The sequence below is a fragment of the Microtus pennsylvanicus genome, chromosome 10, assembly GCF_037038515.1.
Source record: "Microtus pennsylvanicus isolate mMicPen1 chromosome 10, mMicPen1.hap1, whole genome shotgun sequence".
Classification (NCBI taxonomy): Eukaryota; Metazoa; Chordata; class Mammalia; order Rodentia; family Cricetidae; genus Microtus; species Microtus pennsylvanicus.
This window is the reverse complement of record NC_134588.1, coordinates 56,759,466-56,786,858: the sequence shown is the minus strand read 5'-3', so window position 1 is coordinate 56,786,858 and position 27,393 is coordinate 56,759,466. Positions and strand designations below refer to the sequence as shown.

Sequence of the window (27,393 nt, the reverse complement as noted above, 5' to 3'; positions counted from 1 at the left end):
AGAAAAAATAGTGACATCTTGAAATTTGCAGGCAAATAGATGGAGCTAGAAAACATCATATTGAGTGAGGTAACCCAGACCCAGAAAGACAATTATCATATGGACTAACTCATAAGTGGTTTTCAGACATAAAGCAAAGAAAACTAGCCTAAAATCACAATCCCAGAGAACCTAGACAACGAGAGGACTCTGAGAGACATACATGGATCTAATCTTCATGGGAAGTAGAAAAAGACTTGAGTAAATTGGGAGCATGGGGACTGTGGGAGAGGGTTGAAGGGGAGGGGGAAAGGCAGGGAAGGGAACAGAGAAAAATGTAGAGCTTAATAAAAATCAATTATAAATATATAAAACCCTGTAAAAAAAGAATATCCACCTGCCTGCCACTTGGGATACAGGTTGGGGTAATGCACTTGCCTATTATATGCAAGGGACTCAGGTTAAATTCTTAGTAAGGCAGAAGAAAAAATGAGGAGAAACAGATGAGATAAAGAAAAGCTATCTCCTTCACAAAACACTAAACAAAATTATTCAAGTGTTTTTGAGTTCTGAATCTGTCTATCCCTCACCAAAACCAAGTAAGACTACAGTTCTCAGTCTGTTCTCTTAGCCACTTAATAGCTAAAGACTGAGGGCAGCTTATTCTTTGAAGCATTTTATGTTTTCCTTTCCAAGTCATTTTAAAATTTAATTCAATTATTTTATTTGAGGAAACAACCTAGTACATACATGCTAAGTAGATCCTTACCCACTTGGGTATAGCCCCAGATCATCTAAGATTCTTGTGGAAACTATAGTTTTTATCCCATAAGAAATTTTCTAGTATATATCATTAAGTAAGTGTGACCTTCATTTATAATCCAAATCCAGTGAGGCCAGGATATAACCTACAGGATGAATGTTATTTCTACAAGGGTCAAGTGCTGACCCTTTTCTGTTCTCTGATAGATACAATATTTCAGTTATTCTTCATTATTGATCTTACCGGCAAACTTTCATAAACCAGGGAGTAAAACTAGTCAATGCCTGAGTGGAAAAATTATAATTTTATAAATCTGTGAAGTCCTAAAACAATACAAAATATATATAAGAAATTTGTGCACAGCATTATAAATGTTATACCTTATCTGGAATGTCTTTGTAAGTGTGTAAATGTCACTTTATTTTTGTGTACTTATACTGTGTATGTGATACACAACAGGAAAGCATTTGTACAAGGACTGCTATGTTAAAACAGAGACCGGTTTCATGACTGACTAAAGTCATTTAAGATCTCATCTCAATTTTAAAGGAGTCTATATTTTACCCTTATTTTATATCTGGGTTTGTGTAGTGGTACATATATTATACACGCTGTATAGGGAAGGTCAGAGGACAAACATGAAGGAACTGGCCCTCTCCTTCAACCACGTGGGTCCTGGGACTTACACTCAGGTTTTCATGCTTGGTGGCAAGATGCTTTACTCACCCGGCCATCTCACTGGCTCTCACCTTAGATTGTTTGTTTTTTAACTGTAAAAATGAGAGTTGCACAGTACTGATTCAAACTTTTCTGGCTTTAATATTTAGTGGGTAAAAGGGAAACAAAGACACAAACTGTGCTGTGAGTTCAGAAACAAACATCATCCCAGATTGTATACTACTTCATAAGTACCAGGTAAGGACATACCTGTTGGCTATATTCACATTTTTAAGTGTTTGCTTTCTCCAGCACATGGACTGAACTGTTCCAAAAGACCTTCCCAGCTTTAGTACTGTGTGCTACATGTGTGAATGAAGTTAAATAGTATAGTTAGATTAGTGGGATTTTCAATTTAAAGGCAGAAATCTTACCTTTGATCCATGTTCTTTGGAAGCCTTGTGTTTCTTTAGTAGGAGGTGATCAAGAAACAACCTATACTAATAATTAGTTCACTTGCTTGGTTTTTCAAGTAAAAATTTCAACATTTTAAAATCAATGAATCATTTTCAAAACTCATTATTAATCCATTCCCATTACACACTTCCATATTAAGTTAACAAAGAAAGAACCCTTTCCTTAATTTTCTTAGGTAAGGTAAAAATAATTAGCTTGTCCACACTGTACATTGTACATTTCAGGGGGAAAAAAACCCAAAGCTTAGAATGGCAGTGCGGCTCCTGCTATATTTACAGAGGTTGACCCAGTACTCTGCTGTAGTCAAAAGGTCATGAATCCAAATCACTCAGGAGAATAATAGATCATTTAAGGTCCAACACCACTTACAACATATGTTCATTGGTAGTTAATAACCTGATGAGAGAAGCTTCCAGACACAGCATGAAATAAAAGACTGAGTGAGGGTCATTTACAAAAATTTAAAGGTAGCAGAGCTCATACAAACACTAAGGAATTTATAAGTAGAAAGAGAAACCAAAAAAGGGTACTGTATTCCATGAATATGAGTAGTTCCTATGAAACACAGTAAATATGAACACATGACTTTCGCTTATTCCTTTGCATGAATGCCACGTTTTAATAGAAATTAGTCACTTAATGTACATAATGTAGTATCTGCTTTTCCGGGCTAGTAGTTTCGCAACAGTCTCATGGGAAATATTATTCTCCTCAAGATGTGTTTGGATGAGTGAACCCTGGAGCATCAACTGTATTTAAGGGAAGGAGTGAGGGTCAGAGTTAACCCGCAACTAACAACGTGGAGAAAGAAGAAACACAGCCCCACAGGAGTATAAACATGCATTATTAAGTCAAAATTCAAGGTTAACCAACACCACACAGATTTCTCCTCAGCTGAGTGTACACATGGAAAGGGGTGACTTTATCGAGACCCAAAGCTGTAGTAGTAAGGTTCATCAGGGCGAAATCCATATGCAGTGGCAGGACGTCCAAGAATTCCCACAGGTTGGCCAAAGGCATCCATTCCGAGGCTGAAAAGAGAAAGACAGGTGATAAGCTTTTCTGTTTTGAACCACACAGCCACAGTGCAGGTCATCGTCAGGATCTTTGAATATCACACTTCCAGGATTCCCCAGCAGTGACAGTGATTTTCAGAATTATTATTAGTCTTTCTATTCTCATTAAAATACAACTTCTAAAATATCCACCTCTGATGATCTATATTCAGACACCAGAAACCTGTCAGGCAGGTCTATTCCAAATAAAGTGAAAGACTCAACTCAACAGTTTGAACTCACAAATTATTTATATATATGGCTCTTATGAAAGAATATGAAAAAAACCACATTCTGGCAATGCTCAGCACTACTCTACTGGGAAATGATAACAGTGGTAACTCTCTGTCTTGTGGAGATGGAGACAAACCCCTGTGAATAGGATATGCAATCTGGAGCATTAGCAGTGAGCTCCCAACACACACATCTAAGTCATTCGAGCTGAGAAGGACAAGGCAGCTCTGCACAGCCTGCCAATCAGCTGGAGCTGACCTGTAAACTCTTAATGCTAAATTGTGTGTCTTTTTCTTTTTAGTAAAAGCAAGGCTACTATAAGCTCTAGTTTATTCTGTGCAAACAGAAGCCAAGGATTTGTAAATATAGCCTGAAGCATAGATACAGTTTATTCTTAATTTATAATGTTCTTTTGTTTCTGAATAAAAGAAAATCTGTTCTACAAAGCATTTTAGCAAAGTATTAGTCATAACTGAAGAAAAGGACAAAATTTTATTTTGCCAGGCAAATATGGCAGCTTCAACATGCTCATGCATAGCTCATGCAGCGAATGCTAGTGAGCTCAAAATAAAATGAAAGGAAATCATTTATAGTGTGGAAATGTAAGCTTTGAAAACAAAAGGTACATTTGACAACATTATTTGAGATTCTACTAAGCAGAATAATTTTCACCAACAAATGTCAATTTGATTAGAGTAAGTATTCACATTTATATTAACTTCTTCTCACAAGAAGGATTACACTGAAACGCACTAGTAGGTATTAAGATGCTAATCACACACATGTTCAAGTGTTTGCACATGGATCAGACCATATCTAAAGAGTAAGTGCTATGGTACACGATGCATAAGAATTAAATATAAGGCATGCACTTCAAGTGAATCTACCTCTTGGGGTAGGTTTATATACCTTTCAGCTTAAGATTTATACTGAGTGATCCTGGGAAATAAAACTTCATGAAAAATATTGGATCCATAATTTACCAAAGCTAGCTGCAAATTTTAAGTCTGTATTTTATTTTATTCCATAGAAGAGATAAAACTTTGAGAAGAAGGGAAAGTATTATGCAGCTTCAGAGAGGGTGGAGGTTGAGAGTAATCAGAACATATTATATCCATGTATGAAACTGTCAAAGAATACATTTAATTACTTAAAAAGATGTTTCAGAAATTAGTGGATTTAACAAAATTCTATTTATTCACAAGGTACACCTATTCACAGTTAGGGGAACAGTTTGGGAGAAGTTCTGGAAGAGGCAGAAACCATAAATACAAAGGGACGTGATGCAGCAAAACTTATGTACTTCTGACTCAGGAAGACTAGACATGGCATTAACAGTCCAGGGACAGTTGTGTGCCCTTACCAGCGACTTAGCAACCCAAGGAAACTAAGCTGGGTGTGTGACATCTGCTCACTCTGTGTGGCCACTGCATTAGATAGTAGTTTGTAATGTGCGCTTATACATATGAGAATTTAATGGTGTCCTGCTTAGTATGTCTCTGTATGGACCAATTCTTTCTGCTGCCCTGAACCTATGGAAAACTTGTAAATCCCTCTATATTAGCTTATGAAGCCCACTATGCTACTTTTTCTTTACAAGACTATTTATAGTGATACTTAACTTTTGTCTTTAGTGTTAAGATAAAACATTTTAAACCACTGAATTACCCAACCTCAGTATATTTTCTTGATAATATATAATTTTAGTTAAAAAAAAGTCCCTCTCTGATGGAAATGTGACTTTGGGTACCTGGAGAAGAAAATGGAAACAAATCCTTGATAGTGAAAAATATAACCCAACAGTAGTATATTAAACACTTAGAATTTGTTTCTATAAATATACAGAGTAATTTGACACAGAGAAAGCAAAAGCTTGAAGTCTGTCAATATCTACAGTACGTGAAACAAGTCCTCAAGCAGCATTCACTGAGACTCTAAACTTGCGATGGTTCAGAGGGAAGACGAATTTGAAGATGACAGGTGACCCTTTACATGCAGCGCATTCCAAGGACACGGCAGCAGCAGGAATCCCTGGCACACTCGGGAAGACAGGCACCTACCTCAGGCTGTTTGGGAGGCTTAATTAGTGCATGTTTGTAAAGCACTTTGAAATCCTTGGATGAAAAGCGCTGCATAAGTGAAAAGCATCATCATTATTTACTATAATTACATCAGAGCAACACGTCTTTTTCTTCTTTTAAATTCCTAAGTCAGCAATTTAAAGAAAGCAAGCATGTAATAAATTTATTAGTGGATGTTACTATGAAAAGTACTTTGACCATTTTTTTCTTTCATAACCTCATAGTATCTAGGATCTGAAAAATCTTCTTTTGAAACAATCTTGTTTGCACTTCAGTTCACAACACTCTTGAAAGCACTCATCCAGACCTTGTCTGAACTGGAAATGAGGTGCTTGTGACTCTGAGTAGATATGCCAGGCTGCTAGAAAGTTCTCTATTACAGTCCTCTGGAACCCTATCCAAGTAGTCTTAGAATTACTCTCTGATCCATAAGTGAAGTCTAATTCTTTATGTACTGTCTCATCACTGTTTATTCAACCATCAGGACACAATCTTCAATCTCTGCTTCTCATTTGTCTTCTGAAAAAACTTTGATTTACCTTTAAATCAAATATGAAGTTTGTATGATATTTATGATGTGGTCTGAAATCACTACAGCAGTGGTGATATACTATCTTGAATATGCCCAATCTCATCTGAACCATGCATAGCATACAGTGGGAACCTATCTCTGACTTTATTAATGTAACAAACTCCACTGACCCTAAGAAAAATGTTAAGGACCTATTATGACAAAGTAGTCTAAGATCGAGTGTATAAGTGAATGTATAGTTGTGCATATAGACAAAGATACACCGAGTTTTCACCTGCCAATAAACTGGATATCTTTCTTTATAATCTGTGACTGCCTTTGTGGATTCTATACATCATTACATAGAATATTTGGTTTCAATATAATTATAAACAGGAAACAATGACTTTTAAAATCACTCATTTTTTTTGTGATTTACAGGTGACATTAAAGGCTGGAGTTAATCATGGATTTCAAGTAAAAGTTGCTATCACTGGAGTAGATGTTTCCTGACTCTATAGAACTGCCATTACATAATCTCTTAACATTATAGATGATTTCATTTGTATTAATTTAGTATCAATTTATGAAATGATCACTGAATAAAAAAACCAGCATTTTATACTCATAATTAAATAATAAATTGATCATCAGAAGAATTTTGGCATAACTATGATCTGTCATGGGAGTTCCAAGTCTGGTAACTGATTCTTTGTGCATACATCTGCTCATTCAAATAGAACAAACACCTGTTGAATTCCTACCATGTGTTAAGCATGGTGTTTGGAGCTAGTATATAAGCTCATAGGGAATGGCACTATTAGGAGATGTGATTATTTTTGAGAAAGTATGGCCTTGTTGGAGAAAGTGCGTCACTGTGGGGGTGATACATGCTCAAGCTACTCCCAACATATCAGTTTATGTCCTATTGCCTGCTAATCAAGATGAGTACTCTCAGCATCTTCTCCAGCACCATGTCTGCTTGCATACTGTCATGTCCCACCACAATAATAATGGATTAAACATCTGAAACTGTAAGCCCAATTAAATGTTTTTCCTTTATAAGAGTTGCCATAACCATGGAGTTGCTGCACAGCAGTAGAAACCCTAAGAAAGACAGAGTTGGAACCAGGAGTGGAATATTGCCTGACCATGCTTTTGTTTGAAGGAATATGGACTTGAAACTGTGGATTAGAAAAGCAGGTGAATACTTTAAGTGCTGCTTAGTGGGCCATCCTAGTAGGAGCAGGGAAGACAGTGGCACTGCGTGTGATCTGATGAACTATGGGGAGCTGGCTTAAGAGGTTTCAGAGTAGAGGAATTTTAGTATGTTGCTTAAAGATCATTCTTGTAATATTTTGGTGAAGAATGTAGCTGCCTTTTGTACTTGTCTGAGGAGTCTGAGGCTACATGAAGAGATTTGGATTAATTCTCTTGGCAGAGGAAATCTCAAAACAGCCTAATATAGACTCTGTCATGTGGTTATTAGTGGTGTTGTAATTTAAAAAAGCAGCATGGGAGAGAAAGACACCATACAAGAGAGCTCAGGTGGAGAGGTGTTTTGTTGTGGGAGAGTGAATGGGAAAAGGGGGCTATTTATCAACAAAGGTTATAAATGGTCTTTCCAGGATTTGGTTATTATCTCAAATTTTCTCAGGACCCCATAAGATCACCAGTGCCCACCAATGAGCAGGAAATAGTCTAGAAAACTACATCAAAATTCCTAAAATATTGTTTATAAATGTTTGTTTTAATTTAAAGGGGGTGGATTATAAACTGCTATTGGTCATAGTCAATCTTTTTCTAAAAAAAGAAAAGAGGATATGATGTAGAAATGATGGGAGTAAAGGGTAGATTACTGAATCTACTTTTGTTTTTTTTTCCAACTTCATTTATTTATTTATTTATTTATTTTTGTTATGTACACAGTATTCTGTCTGCATGTATGTCTGCAGGCCAGAAGAGGGCACCAGACCTCATTACAGATGGTTGTGAGCCAACATGTGGTTGCTGGGAATTGAACTCAGGTCCTTTGGAAGAGCAGGCAATGCTCTTAACCACTGAGCCATCTCTCCAGCCCTGAATCTACTTTTGTTAAAAAACAACTGTTAATCTCAAAATATTTTACATTGGTATGGATTTTAGTTTATTTAGTTTATTGACATAAATTTAAGGTCATTTTTGTTATAGTGTATGTATATTTCTACTCTTGTTTAAGGTATATTTATGCAGCTCATTTAAAATGTAACATATAATTAAAAATACAAATTAATAGTCATCTATAATAGTCAAACTTATAGCCATATTAATTAGTTTTTTTTAGGTATATGAAGATATATTCCAATTAGGTAATATTCAAACCCTTTAAAGACCCACAGAATATGACATTTAAAATGTTTTAAGAACTTAAGACTTTTCTCGATAGAGACATGTCTGTACCTGGCAGCACCATTTCCTTCAAAGGAAATGATGGGCATTGAAGAAACTCATTATGGGTTTTTGTTCAATGTGGCAAGGCTAGCCATTCAGGCAAGAAACTGTTCTTGCCTGATTGCTTGACAGTATGCTGTATAAACTGGACATGCAGGACCCACAGGGAAATGACTGCTAAACTTTGCCGAAACAAGGAATGAGTGTCCTTCATATTCCTGCTTCACAGAAGAAACTACCAGACATTTTGCAACACATAGAGGAAAGTGGCTGACAAATCACCAATACAAGCAGGAGAGTCCTTTAAATCTCCTGCTTCACTAAAATGTCTGCCAGATCCTACAGGCCTGTAGGCTAAAGATGGATGCCCCAGTGTTACAGAGGAATCTTGGGTGACTGTCCAGGAAGTCAGATGTCTTTGTCATTTCTAGAGTTTTGGAAGTTGCTTGCAATGCACTTCCTGTTTACACAGGTAATATTATATTCTTCTGGGGTCTTTGATGGAGATGAAGACTAGGTAGTTCTAATTATAGTTTTCCTTAGTTATGATAAATGGTAAATTAGATATGAAACTTTAGACTCACAAAGACAGGATAGATGATAGGGTATTAAATTTTATCAAATGCAAATAGACTAGATATTGTAACTCTTATTTGATAACTGTTTTGTTATATGTAATTTTACTATTTTAAAAGAAAAACCGCCAATTTTGATTAGACAGAAAATGGGTATGCTGTGGGATGGTCTTTATGTATTCTGTGAATATGTGTTGCTCTCATTAGTTGATAAATAAAAAGCTGCTTTGGCCTATGGCAAGGCATCATAGAGCCAGGCAGGAAATCCAAGCAGAGACATAGGACAAGGGTGGAGTCTAGAAGACGCAAGTCAGCTGCCAAGGAAGCAAGACATGCAAAAAATGAGGTAACAAGTTATGAACCATGTGGCAAAGCATAAATAAAAATATGGGTTAATTTAAATGTCAGACTTGGCTAATAATAAGCTTGAGCCATCAGCCAAGCATTTATAAGTAATATTAAGCCTCTAAGTGGTTATTTAGGAACAGGCAGGTAAGAGAGCATCCTCTGATTACATTAAGTATTTAATATACCGAGTGCATGTGTAATGCACAGCACTGCACTGCTTTAAAACCTGCACAACAGGACACTAAAATACAATGTGAACATATTAGAGACACAGTACAATCTCTACAGCAGAATCTTTGAGGTTAGACGGTCTTTACATCAGTTAAACTTGAAGGCATTTGTCATTATATTTCTGTCATATATTTTGGTTGTTGCTTCTTGTATAAGAATGTAGTACCATGGAGGGCTAAGAATGTAATATTCTTTGATGCATATGAAGCACCTAGCATAGACTCTAACATGGAATGGACAAAGAGTATCAATGTATGAATGGAGGGGTAGTGCTGGGAGCCGATTTGAATAGCTGCCATTACAAGATGGCATTTGGCCCCAGCCTCGCTTGATAGATAACTCCATATTAGGGTTGCAGTTCTTCCACCGGAAAACAGGGTGAGTTGTTGTGATCTAGCTGCCCACACTTCCCCTGACCAGCAGGGGAACATCCTGGCCTGTAATTGACAAGGATATTCCCCTGCTTTCTTTCCTGCCCGGTGGGTCTCCAGAACAAAGTATCAAAAGTTGCTAGGCAGACTCCCTATATAAGCAGCTATAGTTCAGAGCTCCGGGCCCCTTGCTTTCTGCTCTCCCTACAACCAAGAGGCTCCAATAAAGCGTGATTTGAGAAGAATCCTCGTCTGGTGGCTGTTCCTTCCTGCTGGTCAGGGAGCTCGCCGCAGGGTAGGGCAGATAGGATTACACAGGTTAAAAAAGAGATGCAGAAGGCAAAACAGCAGCATCTACAAAGTAGCAAGCAAGCAGTGTGTATTGGTCAAATTCCTTTTTTTAAGATTAATGCATTTTTAAAAAATTGATTTTGAGCTATACATTTTTCTTTGCTCCCCTCCAACCCTCTCCCAGGGTCCCCATCCTCCCAATTTACTCAGGAGATCTTGTCTTTTTCTACTTCCCATATAGATTAGATCTATGTAAGTCTCTCTTAGGATCTTCATTGTTGTCTCGGTTCTCTGGGATTGTGGTTTATAGGCTGGTTTTCTTTGCTTTATGTCTAAAAACCACTTATGAGTTAGTACACATGATGATTGTCTTTCTGGGTCTGGGTTACCTCACTTAATATGAGGTTTTCTAGATCCATCCATTTGCCTGTAAATTTCAAGATGTTGTTATTTTGTTCTGCTCTGTAGTACTCCATTGTGTAAATATACCACATTTTCCTTATCCATTCTTTGGTCAAGGGACATTTATGTTGTTTCCATGTTCTGGCTATGACAAACAATGCTGCTATGAACATAGTTGAGCACATGTCCTTATGGTATGATTGAGCATCCTTTGGATATACACCTAAAAGTAGTATTACTGGGTCTTGAAGAAGGCTGTTTCCTAATATTCTGAGAAATTGCCATACTGATATTCAAAAGGGCTGCACCAGTTTGCACTCCACCAGCAATGCAGGAGTGTTCCCTTTACCCCACACCTCTCCAGCATAAGTTGTCATTAGTGTTTTTGATCTTGGCCATTCTTACAGGTGTAAGATGGAATCTCAGAGTTGTTTTGATTCGCATTTCTATGATGACTAAGGATGTTGAGCATTTCCTTAAGTGTCTTTCAGCCATTTTAGATTTCTCTGTTGAGAATTCTCTGTTTAGGTCTCTACTCCATTTTTTTATTAGGTTATTTGTTCTTTTGATGATCAATTTTTTGAGTTCTTTGTATATTTTGGAGATCAGACCTCTGCCTGCTGTGGGGTTGGTGAAGATCTTTTTGCATTCTGTAGGCTGCTGTTTTGTCTTGTTGTCTGGTCAAATTCTTTAGTGTGTGACACAAGCAAGCAACAAGGCTGCAGGTCTGAAGTGTGAACAGGACTATATAGTAAAACTCTTCACAGGCTGTGCTAAGAATTGCATGAATTTTGAGAACTGTCAACAGTTTTAAATAATAATAGTCTAAATCTGTCTTTTAGAAAGTTATCTGTGGTAGGAAAGGGAGTTGGGGTGAATTCAAATACACAAAAAAAAACATTTAGGAGGTAGTATAGCTGCCCAACTTAAAGAAATGACAGCCTTAAGCCAGCAGCTTTGTAAACAATGGTGAAAAAATTGTTACAATTCACAATAAATGATAATGTGTGTGTGTGAGCATGTGAGACTGTGTGTGAGTGTATGTGTGAGCATGTATGTGTATGGTGTATGTGAGCATGTGGTGTGTGTGTGTGTGTGTGTGTGTGTGTGTGTGAGAGAGAGAGAGAGAGAGAGAGAGAGAGAGGGAGAGGGAGGGAGGGAGGGAGGGAGGGAGAACACCTGTCTGTAGAGGTCAGGGAACTACTCAACCGGGATGTAATTTACAGATTAGCCACAAGATGGCGAGCTTGTCTTACCACTGTACTTACTGCCCACTAGTTTCAAAGCAAAGCTAATGGGATTTAAACTGTATTTAACACTGATGGAGTGCAGTTTGTTTTGCTTCCTCATATGATTAATGTTTTCATCTTATAAGAGTGAAATAATGTAGCTCACAAAAACCAGAAAATGTAAAATCTGTAATTGTGGGTGACTAAAAAATAAGTTAAAATAAAGAATGTCATTGTCTGACCCTTACAATTTAACTTGCATGTTAAAGTACTATTTTTACAGCATAGTTTGAAAAATGTCAGGAACATAGTGTTTTGTAAGCTTTCCTATAATACATATGTTTTAGATTTCTCTAAGGATTAGGTATTGTTTTTTTATTTTTGTTTGTTTTGTTTTTCCAGTCAGGTTTTCTCTGTGTAGTCCTGGCTGTCCTGAACTTGCTCTATAGACCAGGCTGGCCTTGAACTCACAGAAATCCGCTTGATTCTGCCTCCCGGGTGCTGGGATTAATAGTTATTGTTTTGAAATCGAATCACTGTATCATTCAGAAAATAAAATCGAGGAGCATAATTATGTAGCCTTTTGATAAATCTGAGATATATATGTATATATACACACATAAAGAATACCTGTAATTTTACATTTACTTTATGTGTTGTATAATTATAGTTACATTTTCTTTTATTACTAATAAAATAAAGCATTATAGATAATAGTTGGGGGATTTCGTTTTTAAGGTGTGTCTTTGTGTGTTCTGTGTGTACCTTCAAAGACCACAAGAGGGCGCTGCACTCCCTAGAGCTCGAGTTAAATGCATGGGTGCTGGGAACTGAACTCAGGTTGGAAGAGAGAAAATGCTCTTAATTCACTTAACCAATTCTCTAGCCTCATAAGTAATAGTTTTTAATGAATGCAAACTAATTGTTTTTAAAATAAAGGCCAAATTACATGAGTATTAGGAAGCTGTACTTAAGTCATGTATCTGGGATTCTTTGAAGTTTTTTGTTAATGACATCTGTCAGTTGTAAGGAGAAAACTCTGCAGGGGCAGATTCATTTAGATTAGCGACTATGCTGATACCTCAGACGAAAACTAATTTGTGCCAATGACAGAAGAGGCATGTGCAAAACTGTCTCTAATTTATTCCGACGGGTAATGAAATTCCACCTTGCCTCTAATCTCAATACCTGTCTTAATACATATGTAAACTGCTGTTTCCTTCCGCAATGTCTTGTTGAGATTCATAAAGAAGATGAAGAACACCTCAACTACAAAACATAACACCCCAATTCCCGGGAGCGCTGACAAGCACATTGCCCAGCACGGAAGGTGGTAATGAAGGAACACAGGGACTTATCTTTAATAAATAAATAAATAAAAGAATTAGATGTCTTTATTTAACTAGTCTAGAGCAATGGCTAGAGCTTGTCTGGGTAAGAGCAGAGGACAGTAAATTAGGAAGAAAATCATAAGCATTCCTGTGGATTTAAGTGCTTTCTCAGTTCTGAGCTTCTTTTTCTTTCTTTCTTTTTTCTTTTCTTTTATATCTACACAGGAGGAGGCCTTCCTTGATCTAGCTTGCCCTCTTACTGGAGATTTTTTCTGTTCTTGTTTTATCTATTCTGCACATTCAAGGAAACATTTATAAATCTTGTGCTGCTGTGATTTAACACTGACTTTCTGAAGAGAACAATGGCTTGAAAGAAAGAATCACAGCTATTAAATGGCCTTTACTTTTCCTTATTTGCAGCGTAGGTGTCTAAGACTGTAATGATCTTAGGCCTTCTAGAGCAGTCTTTTAGTTAGGGTATACCATTTACCTGTCTTTAAATACATGTCTTCAGTTAAGCATGAGATTCCTTAAAACTGTTGGGTTCTATAATGTCAAGCGATGCCTTGATTCCCAGCACTTAGCAAGCGGCTTAAATAACCTCTGTGCCAATAATCTGAGTCATCAGCACCTCTTCTGAGTAAGTGTTTGTCTGCTACTGAGTCTACATTTATATGATGTCATAAGGCCTTTGTTCTTCTAGAGCTACAAAAGTTAATGTTAGAGGTTTCAATAGAGACTAGCATCTCAGTAGCAATGTTTTCTCAGTGACAGATTAACTGTGCCGTCTGGTACCGAGTGGGTTAACTGTGAACACCACAGCTAATTACTATGTAAGGCTAACCTTAGTTGCTGCCTCATTTTGAGACTCTTTAAAATATGAACTGTGTATTTTACCCCTATGCACTCTCTTAATGATTTGTTGTTTTAGACTGAAATCACTTCCAGCCATCAGTTATACCCTTGGTCTCTACATATGCACTTTTCCAAGCACAAATATTTCTTTTTCCTATTGGTCTGCCAGCCCTGTCAGAGCAAATTTCACTTTAAACTAAATGCTATGATACTTAAAACCTCTTGGATTACTTGGGCTGCTAGTGTGATCTATGACCTTCCAAGAATGACAGCTGAACTTTCCAATTTGCTTATACTGCTTGGGGAGCTAGAAAGCACATGCCAGAAAGGGGAATGTTTCTGATGTTGAACAGAGAGGAGAATTCTTGTTGGAGGAGGGGGCAGGAGACTACTGAGGACTGAAAAAATACTAATAAGAAATGAAAAGAAACCAAACATGCTGTAAAGTGGAATACCTCAAACATAATTCCAAAGTTAGCACCAGCCCTAACTGCTCTAGTTGGAGTTACTGTAACTTAAGCACCACGTAGAATCCTAATTAGGCTGCACTACTGGAGAAAGTCCTAGAAATGGAACAGCATCTAACACCATCCTGATTACCACCAAATAACCAGCCTATATCAATTTCCACTTTTATTTATAAAATAGAAATTTGACATCTGAAAAAAATCAGAAGCAATACAGTCATATAATATGCATGCTATCCCCATTGACATGCTACTTTCTCTTAAATGAGAAACTATTGCTAACTTTCTGTGAAAAAAATTCTTAAAAAATCAATATAGTTTGGAAAATTTTCCAGTATAGTTCTGGAACTTTTCTCTTTATACATCACATAAAACAGGATGAACACAGATCTTAAAAAAAACTCTAAAATGTCATAAAAACAAGGCGTTTAACATAAAGTTTCCAACGTATCACCCATTTCTTTCCTTTATTTTGCTGAACAACAGACAAATCATGTCTTTTGAAAGAAATCATTGCAGTTTGTAAATATAGACTTTTTGGAAGATAAATTGAACTAAGTAATGGTTTCCAAACTTAAGAGAGATCCGTTGATTAGAAAACTATAGCTAAACACGTTAAAGATCTAGTTATGTAAGTAGCTAAAAGAGAACATCTGACAATTTGATAATAAATAATTTTTTAATTGTAAATATGCAAAAAAGCACCTTTGCCTTACTAGGCTATTTTTAACACTGAGGGCAGGAGGTGCTATTGCTACTCTGCAGCTGCTAATTCAGCCATCTCCTCAGTAAGCACAGGTAGATGCAAGATACATGCCTCAGAGCTGGCCTGCCAACCAGTCTTAAAGCAGTCTGCATTTACTCTCCAGGCTTCCTTAGGCTGCGAGCATACACTCTTGTTACTACACTAGCGGTCTGTCCAAAGAGCTCCATCCATTTTCTACTTAGGTTTGAGGTTAACTGCGGATCATTTGGTTACAAGTCTTCTGATAATAAAGTAGGACGATGCTGTCTTCAGAGTAGAGTTACGGAAGCACTGTCCTTGTGTTAGGCAAATGCGGTGTACACAGGATTCCAGTGACTGCTCTTCTGACTGACAGCCCAGGGCCACACCGGAAGTTGTTCTCAAAGGCAAATAGAGACATTGCAAATCCTTTTCTCTATCAGTGATATATATGACATTTCTATTTTTGTTAAAAGACTGGTAACTGAATTTACTGAATTCAGCAAAATTAACTGACATGGACTTACTGACAATTCCTAAGCTTTATTAAACAAAATTATTCAAAACAAGGGTGTCTGGGTGAAAAGTCTCCCTTTACTGATAAAAGTTGTTTTAGTCTCTTTCTGTAACTTCATAATTTCTTTCTTTGAAGACAAATGACTATCACACTTTTATTCAGATCACTACATTTTCAGGTCTTTTTCAACTCTACCTGACCCTTAAGTATACATTTGGTACTGTTTGTATTTGGATTATAACTGTCATGTTATATGAAATGATTAAGGTGTGCCTAAAAATGCTTGGGAAATTCTGACTCCTACATACAATGCAGTAATGGTAAAGAGACAAAGAGACACTGCACCACACATGGTACGCCTCCTGCACATGCTTTCTGTTTGCCTTTCCAAGGCTTCTGCATAAGTCATGAAGATTTATGTCTATGCAGAGGCATGCTAATTATTGTTGCAGTAAAATAATGTCATGGCCAATCAGACTTTCCCTTTCCTGAAGCAAGAGTAGACTGCTTGTATAAACTGGGTAATTCAATCAAACACGTAGATTCTACATCGTGATAAATGCAAATGCACAACACCTTTAGGAAAACTGGACAATATCTTACTCTACATCCCGCAGGCTCATGTTAAAGGACTAAATCAAGAGGATTTTCAGCTATTTCATGCAAATCGCTTCCCACACTGCACCTGTGCCCAGGCAACTGCTAGTGGCTGTTTCTTTAGTCAGGAGCACAGGACATGAAAACAGTTGGGGTACAGTATTTTATTTGGTGGTATCTGCTGTCTGAGGTTGTAGAAAAGCTTGACAATCTGGGACTCACATGTAACTTGGGCTAAGACGGGAACTGTTCAGGGTGATGGGAATGTGCCTTCAGGTTGCAGTCAGTTGTTCCAACGGACATGCAGGTGCACCTACATTAGTTGTTCTAAGTCTACAGGGCCAGGAACAGCAATTCCATTAAAGACAACTCTGGACCCTACTTGATGATGATAAACAGTACCTCTTTTTTCCAGGTGTTGAAAGAAAAAGGCAAAAAGGTGATAGTTTCTTTTCTCCATGCAGAAAATAAGGTAAATGTACAATTAATTGTATACTATTTAAATATACATTTAAAATTGTAAATTCCTGAAACCCATACATATATACTCTTTCCCCTGTTACTCTTGTGGTACTTGGCACCATTTTTTTTTAATTAGCTTCTCAATCATCATCTGGAAAGAAAACATTCTGAGCAACATCATTAAAAACAGCTCTGTTAAAGCACGGTCACTACTGTGTATCATAAAGCAGGGACAAGCTATTTTACACTCACAGAGGTATGATACAGTGCTGTCCTACATCTACAGTACTGGAGGATACAATGGAAAAGGCAGGATTTGAGACTTGATTCTACTTTTCCAGCGGAGGATGGCAAGACACAGAGCCAGAAACCTTCCTTAAACTTTTCTTTTTTTTTGACAGGATCTCAGTATGTAGCCCTGGCTGGCCTCAGAGATCCGCCTGCCTCTGCCTCCCGAGGTCTGGGATTAAAGGCGTGCGCCACAACAGGCTAACCTTTAAAAGCTGCTGTCCCTTACCTCACAATGTCCCACACCGTCTTCTGACCACCATGCTAACTTTAAGGAACTTCTCGCACTGATTTAACAGTGTCATTTCTTTGATGCTGAGGCTACCATCCGGGAGTTCATATGTGTTACCACTGAGCTACATGCCCAGACCTTGAGAAGATACCTGCTTTGATTACAGCTGCAGTTTGAACTGTATTTGCCTGTGCTCACAGAAGTCCCCTCTGTCCTTTCACAGCTGAGGGCTCTAAATCAGCCACATGACCCTGCAACCAATTCTGGCTTCCTTAAGGAAGCTTTGCCTTATGTGAGAGTAGGGTGGTTCTTGTTATGGATTAAAACCAAGCAAACCCTAAAATGGAAAAGAACTCCTCAAAAGGTGGGATATACCAATTTTAGATACAATTTCTTCCAAAGCAAAACAAAGAAACCACAGGTTTGTGTATGATTATCTTTCAACATTTGAAATAGAACGTCGACTACACTCACAAAATTACTGATAGTTTAAGTATTGAAAACTTAAACTATTTAAGGTCTTTAACTCAAAGAGCAGAAGGAGGCACTTGCTATGTCCCTATAGTCTGAAATTATATATAAACTCTGTTTGAAAATTCAACATAGAAATTGTAAATGTACATACACATATATGTATATATTCATAATCACTTTTAATGGAACCATAAAGTTTAGAAACGTACTATTTTAAAATTACTCTTCTCAACCAAAAACACAATGCAGTATTTGAAACACCTTCAATTAGAGTGCCGACCTCGACCCTCTGAGCAGGTCTGATTCTGTTTTAATCATGGAGGCTTTGGGCAGCTGGTGACAACAAATGCTTTGTCCTACCCTCTGGAAACACTGCATGCTACCTAACGTTCCTACCTGTAAACTGTACAGGAATACAGTCCTCAGTTTACTCTTCTCACTGCAGACAGCTTCATATGTGAATAACCTCATGGCAGTGCACTCTGCTTCTTTTTAAACCTCACACATTCTAACCATTCTTCTGTAATCTAAAATTCTTTAAACAAAAAGTTGCAAGAATCTTCCAGTAACTAGGATGTCAACTGGATGCTCACCTTTCTAACCAGGCATGGTGACTCATGCCTGAAGTCCCTGGAAGCAGAGGGAGGAAGTATAAGGCTACTGTGCATACATGACATCAGCTGTCTGTTGAGTTCCTTCCCAGCCACCAGCACTATACACCAAAACCTTGTTAAAAACAAATTCTGTTTTTTGTTTTTGTCATTTGTTCCCCTGAGAGTGTATGTTTGTGTATCTACCTATGTAAAGTGAAAAGTGAATTTCCACTGCGTAGTCCTTCCCCCACGAGATAGGAGGTATTAAAATCAGCTTCTATATCATATCAGTATCATCTCCTTGACACTCTGATGCAATAGCTACCCCAAAACTCACACTTTTCCAAATTACATTGTATAAGACATTAACGTGTTCTTAAAGAGGCAGTGTCTATTGCAAAACCACAAGCTGCAATATGGTCAACTCTTTGTTTGTTTTTTTGTTATAAGAAACCATCTAAAAACTCTAGCAAATTATTAAAATATATAAGCACAAGATTTTTTTAAGCCAATACAATTTAGGAGGCTAGATTTGGTAAAGAATATGATTCTTGGTCAAATACCATACTTCTTATTCAACACATTGGGTAACCAATTATTTTTCCCATGAGAAAATACTAAAGATCTTTATTTCTTAAATAGAAGTTAAAGAAAAGCAACAAAGCAATAGCATGCTTTTCAGAAAAAAGTGGGGGCTGGGGGGAAGGGCTTCTTCATATTTTTTTGGATGACCTAGCCATCCTTTCTAAAGATCACTAAATCTACTTCCTATGAAGATATGGTCAAGTTTAAAAAAGATTCAAGTGTTTGTTCTACTGGATGTACACACACATACAGACTTTACTCAGGGATAAGGGTAAGAACGAGCAAGAGAAGATAAAAATTGATATCCAAATCCAGATCTTAATACTATCCTTTTCTAGGCCTGAGAATACCACTGCCCTTTAAAAATGAACACAATAAGAAAGTTAAAGTAAGGAATAATAAACAGGGTATTTAAACACATTATAAATTATGTATTATATTGATATCTGTCCTAGGTCCTATTCAAACACTTATCAATTAAACAGACTACAGCTAAAAATTTAAATGATAAGACATTGGATGCATATCTTATATCTTCACCTTGATTCTATCCTTATGTTGTGTTCTTTTAGATCTGAATAACACTTCAGAAACTACATTGAAAGCACCTTAGAAATCACAGAAAGAGCAACAACAGGACTCTGAGGCAAGCGTGTGCCTTCTACTGTACTAACCAACTACTGCTCCTTAACAGGAGAGAATGGGATGAAGGGAGTTGGGTAGGATTTGACAACTTAGGAAATTATGTGATGTCTAAACACACTGTATTTATCTTTCTGAATGAAAAATTGTCTTTCCAATAAATGTTAACTACAGAAAAAAATGTATATAGTTCAGACAGTGTCTCATGTAGCTTTAGCGGGCCTCTAATTTACAATGTAGTCCAGGATGGCCTTGAACTTCTGTCCTACTTCTATCTCCAAAGTGCTGGGAGTACTGGAGACCAAACCCAGAGCATCCTGCCAGCATGCTACCTACTGAGCTGCAACCCAGCAATTCCTCTGAAAATCTAATAATTGGTTATAATTAACTAGACTTTTAATGCTAATATTATTCTCTTTCACTATCATGGTGAAGCTAAGCTATGTTTCTTTAGGATGGATGAAATCAGATGGATTGCTGATGTGATATACTCTAATTGTAATTTTGGAGCGTTCTTTCTTTTGGAAATAAAATGTTACAGGCTATTATGTTTTACATTTAGCACAGATGAGTACTTCTTAGTACATTTAATTTGATATATAGAAGTATTATACAGCTTTACAAAGAATGTTAACTAGGTCTTTATCATAAAAGCAAGTATCTAAGAGTTTAAACCTTATCTGGATTATTAAAATATTTGTTCATAAAGCAAAGTCATATGCCAACAATTTATAAATAGAAGCACATAATGCTATATGCAGGATATATAGGACAATATATCATGGTAATGTATATTTAATACATTTTTTATTATACTCTTGAAAGGATGAAATAGAACAGTAAAGGTTTGCATAACAGTAAAAAATTATGAAAAGTTAATTCACATTGAAAATAAGATACAGCATGGGAAGTGAAATAAGTTCATCTGTGTTTAACGACAGGTCCTGCCCTTTATAATTCATTAATTCATTCAACAAATGTTTATGAGAATCTAGTGTGTGCCAGGTATTACAGATACAACTCTGAATGAGACTGTCAAAGTTCTTGTCCTTCTAGCGTTTACCTTCTTGAGGAAGGAGGGTTATTATCTTAGTAGTCCAGATAAGGTTTAGACAAGGAAATGACAATGAGAGCAGATGGGGAAGGGGTCGCTTTTATGCAGGAATAACATTTCAGTTGAGACTCAAAAGACAAAAGCTAGGGAGTTAGAAAGTCTGATGACTACTCAAGCTAAACACAAAGGTGTCAAAGTAGGAAGTACCTCTTCATGGAGGAAGGGACACAACTGGGACATAAGTAGAGGAAGCTGAAGGAGCAAAAGTGTTAGACAATGTAGAAATGCCCAGAGCATGCTGAAGAATTTGCCTTTCCTTAAGGTGCAGGGGAGCCAGGGCTTGACTTAGGAAGATGATGTGGGATTTCTCTCTGTATGCTGTGATTACCATTAATGAATAAAGGAACTGCTTTGGGCCTATAGCAGAGCTATAGGGGAACAGAGCTAGGCAGGGAAACTAAACAGAATGCTGGGAGAAAGGAAGAGGGGTCAGAGAGAAGCCATGGAGCTGCCGCCACAGACAGACACTACCCAGTAAGCCACAGCCATGTGATGATACAGATTAATGGAGATGGGTAACGGGCGGTGGTGTCGATGCACACCTTTAATCCCAGCACTTGGGAGGCAGAGGAAGGCAGATCTCTGTGAGTTCGAGACCAGCCTGGTCTACAAGAGCTAGTTCCAGGACAGGCTCCAAAACCACAGAGAAACCCTGTCTCGAAAAAAACCAAAAAAAAAAAAATAAATAAAATTAATATGTAAGAGTTAGCCCATAAGAAGCTAGAGCTAATGAGCCAAGCAGTGATTTAATTAATACAGTTTCTGTGTGATTATTTTGTGGCTAAGCAGCCAGGAACAAACTAGCGGCCTCCTTACTACAGGAAGACTGCAATGACTACCGTGAAAAAGAGTGACATGAAATGAGAGGAACACGAGGTGAGGTGGCTGCAGAATCAAGGTAATTAGGAGGCTACTGGGTAGCTCAGTGATGCTGGTAGTAGCATCATGAACTAGAGTGGGTAGCTTAGTAATGCTAGCGGTAGTATCATGGAGTGCTAGCTATAAACTGTAAGAAAAGTCCAAATATGAGACAGTGTTCTAAGTGAAAAAAGGACCAGCAGATGGACTGAATATTGGAGAGGGCCTACTGGGGAAGAGGAAAAATCAAGGAAGAGTCCACAATTCATGACTTGACTACTTGGTGAATGGTTGTAACATCTATTAAGATAGGATGGTGTTCATATAGATGCAACAGTTTGACAATCTTACAAGTATTTAACTGGCTATGTCAGCTAGGAAGAGAGAAAAGGATAGTGTTCAAGTAAGTCTCTGATAAAAGAATAAGATGTCAGATACTATTGAAAACCAACAGGATCTGCTTTATATCCTATAAACAGTGGGGATGAAAAGATACTCTCAGAATAGGGCCAGGCTGAAGTACCCAACATTTACAGGCGGGGAGGAGAAGCGGTTACAAGTCAAGGAACAGTGGAAAAAAGTGAAGAAGGGCTGATGAGAAAGATCAGAAAATGGTATGATTTGAATTGAAGTAAGGGATCTTTCAAGGAGCAGGACTCCTTGGTGTTAGGCACAGATAGATGAACTAAAAATGAGAAAAGTCTACTGCTTCAGTAATACAAAACCTACTCGCAATTTTGGCAAGAAAACTGGAGAAGCACAAAATAGAATTGAAAGATTTCTTTTTTATTTTTAAATTCCCCCGCCTCTCTGTGTATGTGTGCATGCATGTGTGTGTGTGTTTGAATGCATGCATGTACCACGTTCAGTTCGAAGAGGGCATCAAACCCCCTGGAACTGCAGTTACAGATGGCTGTGACCCACCATGTGGGTGCGGGGTGAAGCCCAAGTCATCTGCAAAAGCACCAGTGCTCTTAACTGCTGGTCCATTTCTCCTACCCAGAACTGAGTATTTTTTGGAGAAGTTCTGAGTGTGAGAAAGCAAGCAGTAGTTGGAATGTAATATGAGGTCAAGTGAGTTTACATGATGACAGGATGAGAGCCAGTAGAGGGAAGGGTATGACATGAAAGTCGTCTTCAGGAAGGTAGAGGATTGGGTCCAGAGGGTTAGGTGAAACATTTGGACAAAGGTCACTGTTACCATTCTAACAAGGTGGAAGACAGGAAGGTGGATAAAAATATGAGTTTCTGGATTGTCCTGGGTAACCAGCTTTCTTCTATATGCTTTACAAACAGAATGTCTGCTTTCAGTTGTGAACATTAAATTAATAAGGGCAACAATCAATAGAAATTAGCACACTCCTTCCTACGCCTCTGGGGCATGTTAGTAAATGCTAACCATCACTATTAATGGCTACGAAAGATATCAGATTGGAAAGCATTAATGGAATAACCTTTCAAACACTCCAGTCTGAATAAAGATTACACTGGCGTGGCATCGACACCAGCGTTGCTTCTGTTGTTCTGCAACATTATTTTATCATTTGAACCTGTTCTGGACTATTCCAGTCATACAGAAATGAGCTCCTGTGAACAATTTCATTTGTCTAAGATGTAGTTTTCCTTTTTAAAGAGCTATAAAATTGTAAAAAAAAATGTTTATCTTATGGAGAAATGTTCTGTAGACTTTCAATATCAGAATTTTGGGTAGACCTAAAATTGCAAAAAGACAACACAATTCTTGAACAGCTTTAGAAGACTGTAGCCCTGTTTGAAAGCTAGGCGAGAGTAGAACCCATAGCTTCCCAGCTCACCACTGCTACATGGTACCAACACCTTCTGGAGAACCAAGGACAGCACCTACTGTACTTCTTCCTTAAAATGCCAATCACTCTTCTTTCAAAGTATTCTTTCTTTAAAAAAAAAAAAAGAGTATGGGCTGGGTGGTGGTGGTGTTTGCCTTTTATCTCAGCACTCGGGAGGAAGATGGATCTCTGTGAGTTTGAGGATAGTAAAGTTTACAGAGCGAGTTCCAGGACTGGCTCTATAGCTACTGGGAAAACCTGTCTCAAAAAAACAAAAAGAAAAAAAAAAAGAAATTGTGTGTGCGCGTGCATGCGTGCACACCCACATGTGTTTCTGTGTGTGTGTGTGCATATGCATTGGCATGCATTTGCAGGTCAGGTCAGAGGACATTTGGGTGAGTTAATTCTTTCCCTCCACTATATGGGTTTCAGAGATCCAACTTAGGTTATCAGGCTTGGTTGCAACTGCCTTTACCTAATAAGCCAACTACCCTCTTTTTTAAATAGAGCAGCCAATTAGTATTTTCCAAAGGTGGATCTTCTACGTGCAAGAGAATTGATTGGATGGTCTCTAATGCAGAAATATTCTCCTCAATTCTCAATCTGCTTTTAAGCACTGCTTTATGATTAGCTGAATCAATCTGCTTTTAAGCACTGCTTTATGATTAGCTGAATCAATCTGCTTTTAAGCACTGCTTTATGATTAGCTGAATCAGTGAATGGGCATTATACACTATTCACTCATTCCCACGTTCTGATTTTTATGGAAAATTATTTATTCTATGGAATGATTATTATAACAGTAACTGCAAATTCAGTGATGAGAAATGACAAAACTGATTTAAATTTTATTTTTCTTAATAATATTCATATGTATGGTCCATAGGAACACATAATAAAATATATTTATTTTGGCTATCATTCAAAATTGCCATAGTAGGATAAATTTCATGATACAGACAAGTTGCTAAATACCAACTGTCAATCATAACAGGGCAATATAAAAGGTAAAAGACAAGTGAACAATAAATTCAATATACAATAATTGAGTTTATCAAATAAAAGAAATGTTTGTACTTTACTATGAAGATGCACTATCTTTTTTCTTTTTTTTTTTCCTTTTGGTTTGTCAGACTAAAGGCATGTGTCACCACCGCCCGGTGAAGTTACACTTCTTAATATAGAAAATTCAGTTACTTAAAGGTAATTTTGAAAGTCTACAGATTTACTGAATAATTGTTATATTTATTCTACATGTACAGAGATAATTTTATCACCAGATAAAATGGCTGAGTGGGTTTAATAATGTTATTTTTGTTCTAAGAGTAGCTCTTATAATGTGGAAATGAAGATTTCTGAGTCTTGGAACTCCCTTGGTACAACGTGATCATTTCTGTCCCTGAAGTAAAAAATAGTGTTCTTACTCATTAAATTAATTAGCTCTAAGTTTATATTCACACTAAAGATATAGTCTAACCAAAGGGGACAGAAGGGTTTTGGTTGTTTAAAAGCCTTCTAGTGGACCAATTTTAACCTTAATGGCAGCATGTCAACCCCCTACTGCCCTACCCCAGACCAACTCTTAGGACTATTCACATCCTAAAATTTTCTTTCAGTTTTGGTCTTGCAACCATGTGATTTGATAAAAAGTAGGTCACTTGAAAAGGAAGAAAGCTCAATAAAATGAATTACAAAGACAACAAGATTAAACTGATTGCACTGTTTTCATACACCCTCGCGGAAACCGTGCAAAGAGGCAGTTGGCTGTGGTTTGGCATGTAGCAGCATGTGACCAGTGAGGAGGAGGAAATTTTATTCTCATTAACTGTTGCAGATTTACTGCAGTGAAAAAGGGCTATGTAACCCGAGATGTGACAGTACAGAAAGATCAAAGCCTCGGACTGGAAACTAAATAAACCCTCTGGCTACTTCCTGCAAGGAAAATTCACTTTGGCAATGTAAAACAGAGCCCAGTTAAAAACTACTCTCAGCTTTATGAGCTGTCATAGCAGCCCAAGCAGTTTGGGCTGCCTGAGTTTAGAACATTATATTTCCTTGTTTTTGTCTTAGATACTTCTATAAGGAGGTTTATAGACTAACTCCCCACCCCAACACAACAAGAAACTTCTTGTAGTCGAAACAGCACAGCCACTAAGCATACTAAAGTATGCAGGTCTTCGTTTGTAAATACCTTTTCCATTCATTACAACTTAGTATTTTGCTCTTATTTTTAACTTGGGAATATGAGATTTACTTTGACATCTCACCTACAACCTGTACAATTCCTATTCAAACTAAATGCAAATCAACTACACTGCCCACATGGCTTTTATATGATTAGTAAGCTATTTGTACAGCACATCCAGAGTGACTATGGGCAACATGGAGAATAAGGCAATTAATATTACATTAAAAGGCCTACGGCCCAGCATTGAGTTTCAGCTGTTCTCTTAACAATTTGAAGAAAAAAAATTCCTGTTTGATGTCTTTAATATATGAAGAACTTAAAAACTGTTCATAACAGGTCACATCAAAACTGACAGGGCTGGAATGAGTAATTAACTCTACTTTGAGTTACACAATACTCTCCAGGTAAGGAGTAACCTTAATACCACTGACTCCAGACATCAAAACTGACAGGGCTGGAATGAATAATTAACTCTACTCTGAGTTACACAATACTCTCCAGGTAAGGAGTAACCTTAATACCACTGACTCCAGACATCAAAACTGACAGGGCTGGAATGAATAATTAACTCTACTCTGAGTTACACAATACTCTCCAGGTAAGGAGTAACCTTAATACCACTGACTCCAGACATCAAAACTGACAGGGCTGGAATGAATAATTAACTCTACTCTGAGTTACACAATACTCTCCAGGTAAGGAGTAACCTTAATACCACTGACTCCAGACATCAAAACTGACAGGGCTGGAATGAATAATTAACTCTACTCTGAGTTACACAATACTCTCCAGGTAAGGAGTAACCTTAATACCACTGACTCCAGACTCAAAGCATAAATGACTGCTCCACTGCTCTCATTTGAAAGGGGTGACATTGCCTATACATTTATTATTCAATTTATAATATGAATAAAGAAGCATTTGAAGTGATAATTTGCATTGCAATAAAAATATGTTTTTTTTAATGCAAGCACTACCTAGGTCAAACATCTCTTATGAGCATTCACCTATGCTTAAAGACTTTAGACTGTTTCCATTTATACCTGCAATTATTTTGAAACAGGATCTCATAATCACCCAGGCTGACCTGCCTTTAGATCCTCGTGCCTCAGCTTCCTGAATTCTGGGCTTACAGATATAAGCCCAGAATTATACAGATTATATACAGATATAGACCAATATACCTGATTAAATTCATTCTTAATTGTTTTATCTGTAGAATCCACAAAAATGTAACTAATACACTTGAAAAAGACATGAACTTTAACACTGATAATCACTCTTAAAAGGTGCCTATGTGTTTAATTTCCCAGTCATGCCAGCATTAACACCCGTATCATGTCTTTGAATACAAGGCTATACACATTGATGTGCTAACATTTTTACAGGATTTAGCCCTATTATTTTATGTCTAGATTCAATTATACTATTTTTTATCCTAAATGAAAGTCTTAATGAGAATAATGCAATTTTTATTGTTATTTTCTGAGACAAGGTTTCACTGTGTTGTTGTAGCATTGTGTGTCCTGGATCTCACTATGTAGACCACCAGGCTGGCCTCCAACTCACAGGGATCCGCCTGCCTCTGCCTCTCCAGTGCTGGGATTAAAGGTGTGCACCACCACCGCCTGGCTTATAACTGTGGTTTATTTATGCACAGCTAATGTGCATGCCGCCAAGGACCTTGCTCTGGCACTACACCGGTGACAGCAGCTCTACTGTCAAGTTCTCTTGCCTCTAAATTTGCAAAGGAAAGTAAATAACTGAAAATACCTTTCCAACTAAGCACTACGACCTCTCTAGGATAAAACATCTTCCCAAGTTTCCAGTCATTTTTGGCTTGCACTGTATTTCTCAGTAAAGTTTATAGTTTGCTAATGCTTATGTGTGATAATCTAATAAAATCTAACCTTAAAGGTTATAGGCCCAATTTACTAATAAAATCTAATTCAATTTTCCATGGGAAATGCAGATAATTAGTATCGAAGCAGTAGAAGAGGCCTTTCTCTGCTAGAAAGAACTGTCTC

General features: G+C 37.4%; 1 protein-coding gene across 4 annotated transcripts in view; it reads right to left on the bottom strand.

Moving 5' to 3' along the window:
• Positions 1-1,538: 1,538 nt before the first annotated feature.
• Kifap3 (kinesin associated protein 3) overlaps positions 1,539-27,393 on the bottom strand; it is a 137,886-nt gene continuing 112,031 nt past the window's right edge. For 2 of the 4 annotated variants that reach the window (XM_075988446.1, XM_075988445.1), the window contains exons 20-21: positions 5,226-5,294; positions 1,539-2,907 (exon numbers count right to left, since the gene is read on the bottom strand). In XM_075988446.1, the coding sequence (XP_075844561.1) occupies positions 5,249-5,294 (46 nt within the window). In that variant the 3' untranslated portion in view covers positions 1,539-2,907; positions 5,226-5,248. The remainder of the gene's footprint in view (positions 2,908-5,225; positions 5,295-27,393) is intronic. The other 2 variants (XM_075988444.1, XM_075988443.1) reach the window with 1 other exon arrangement.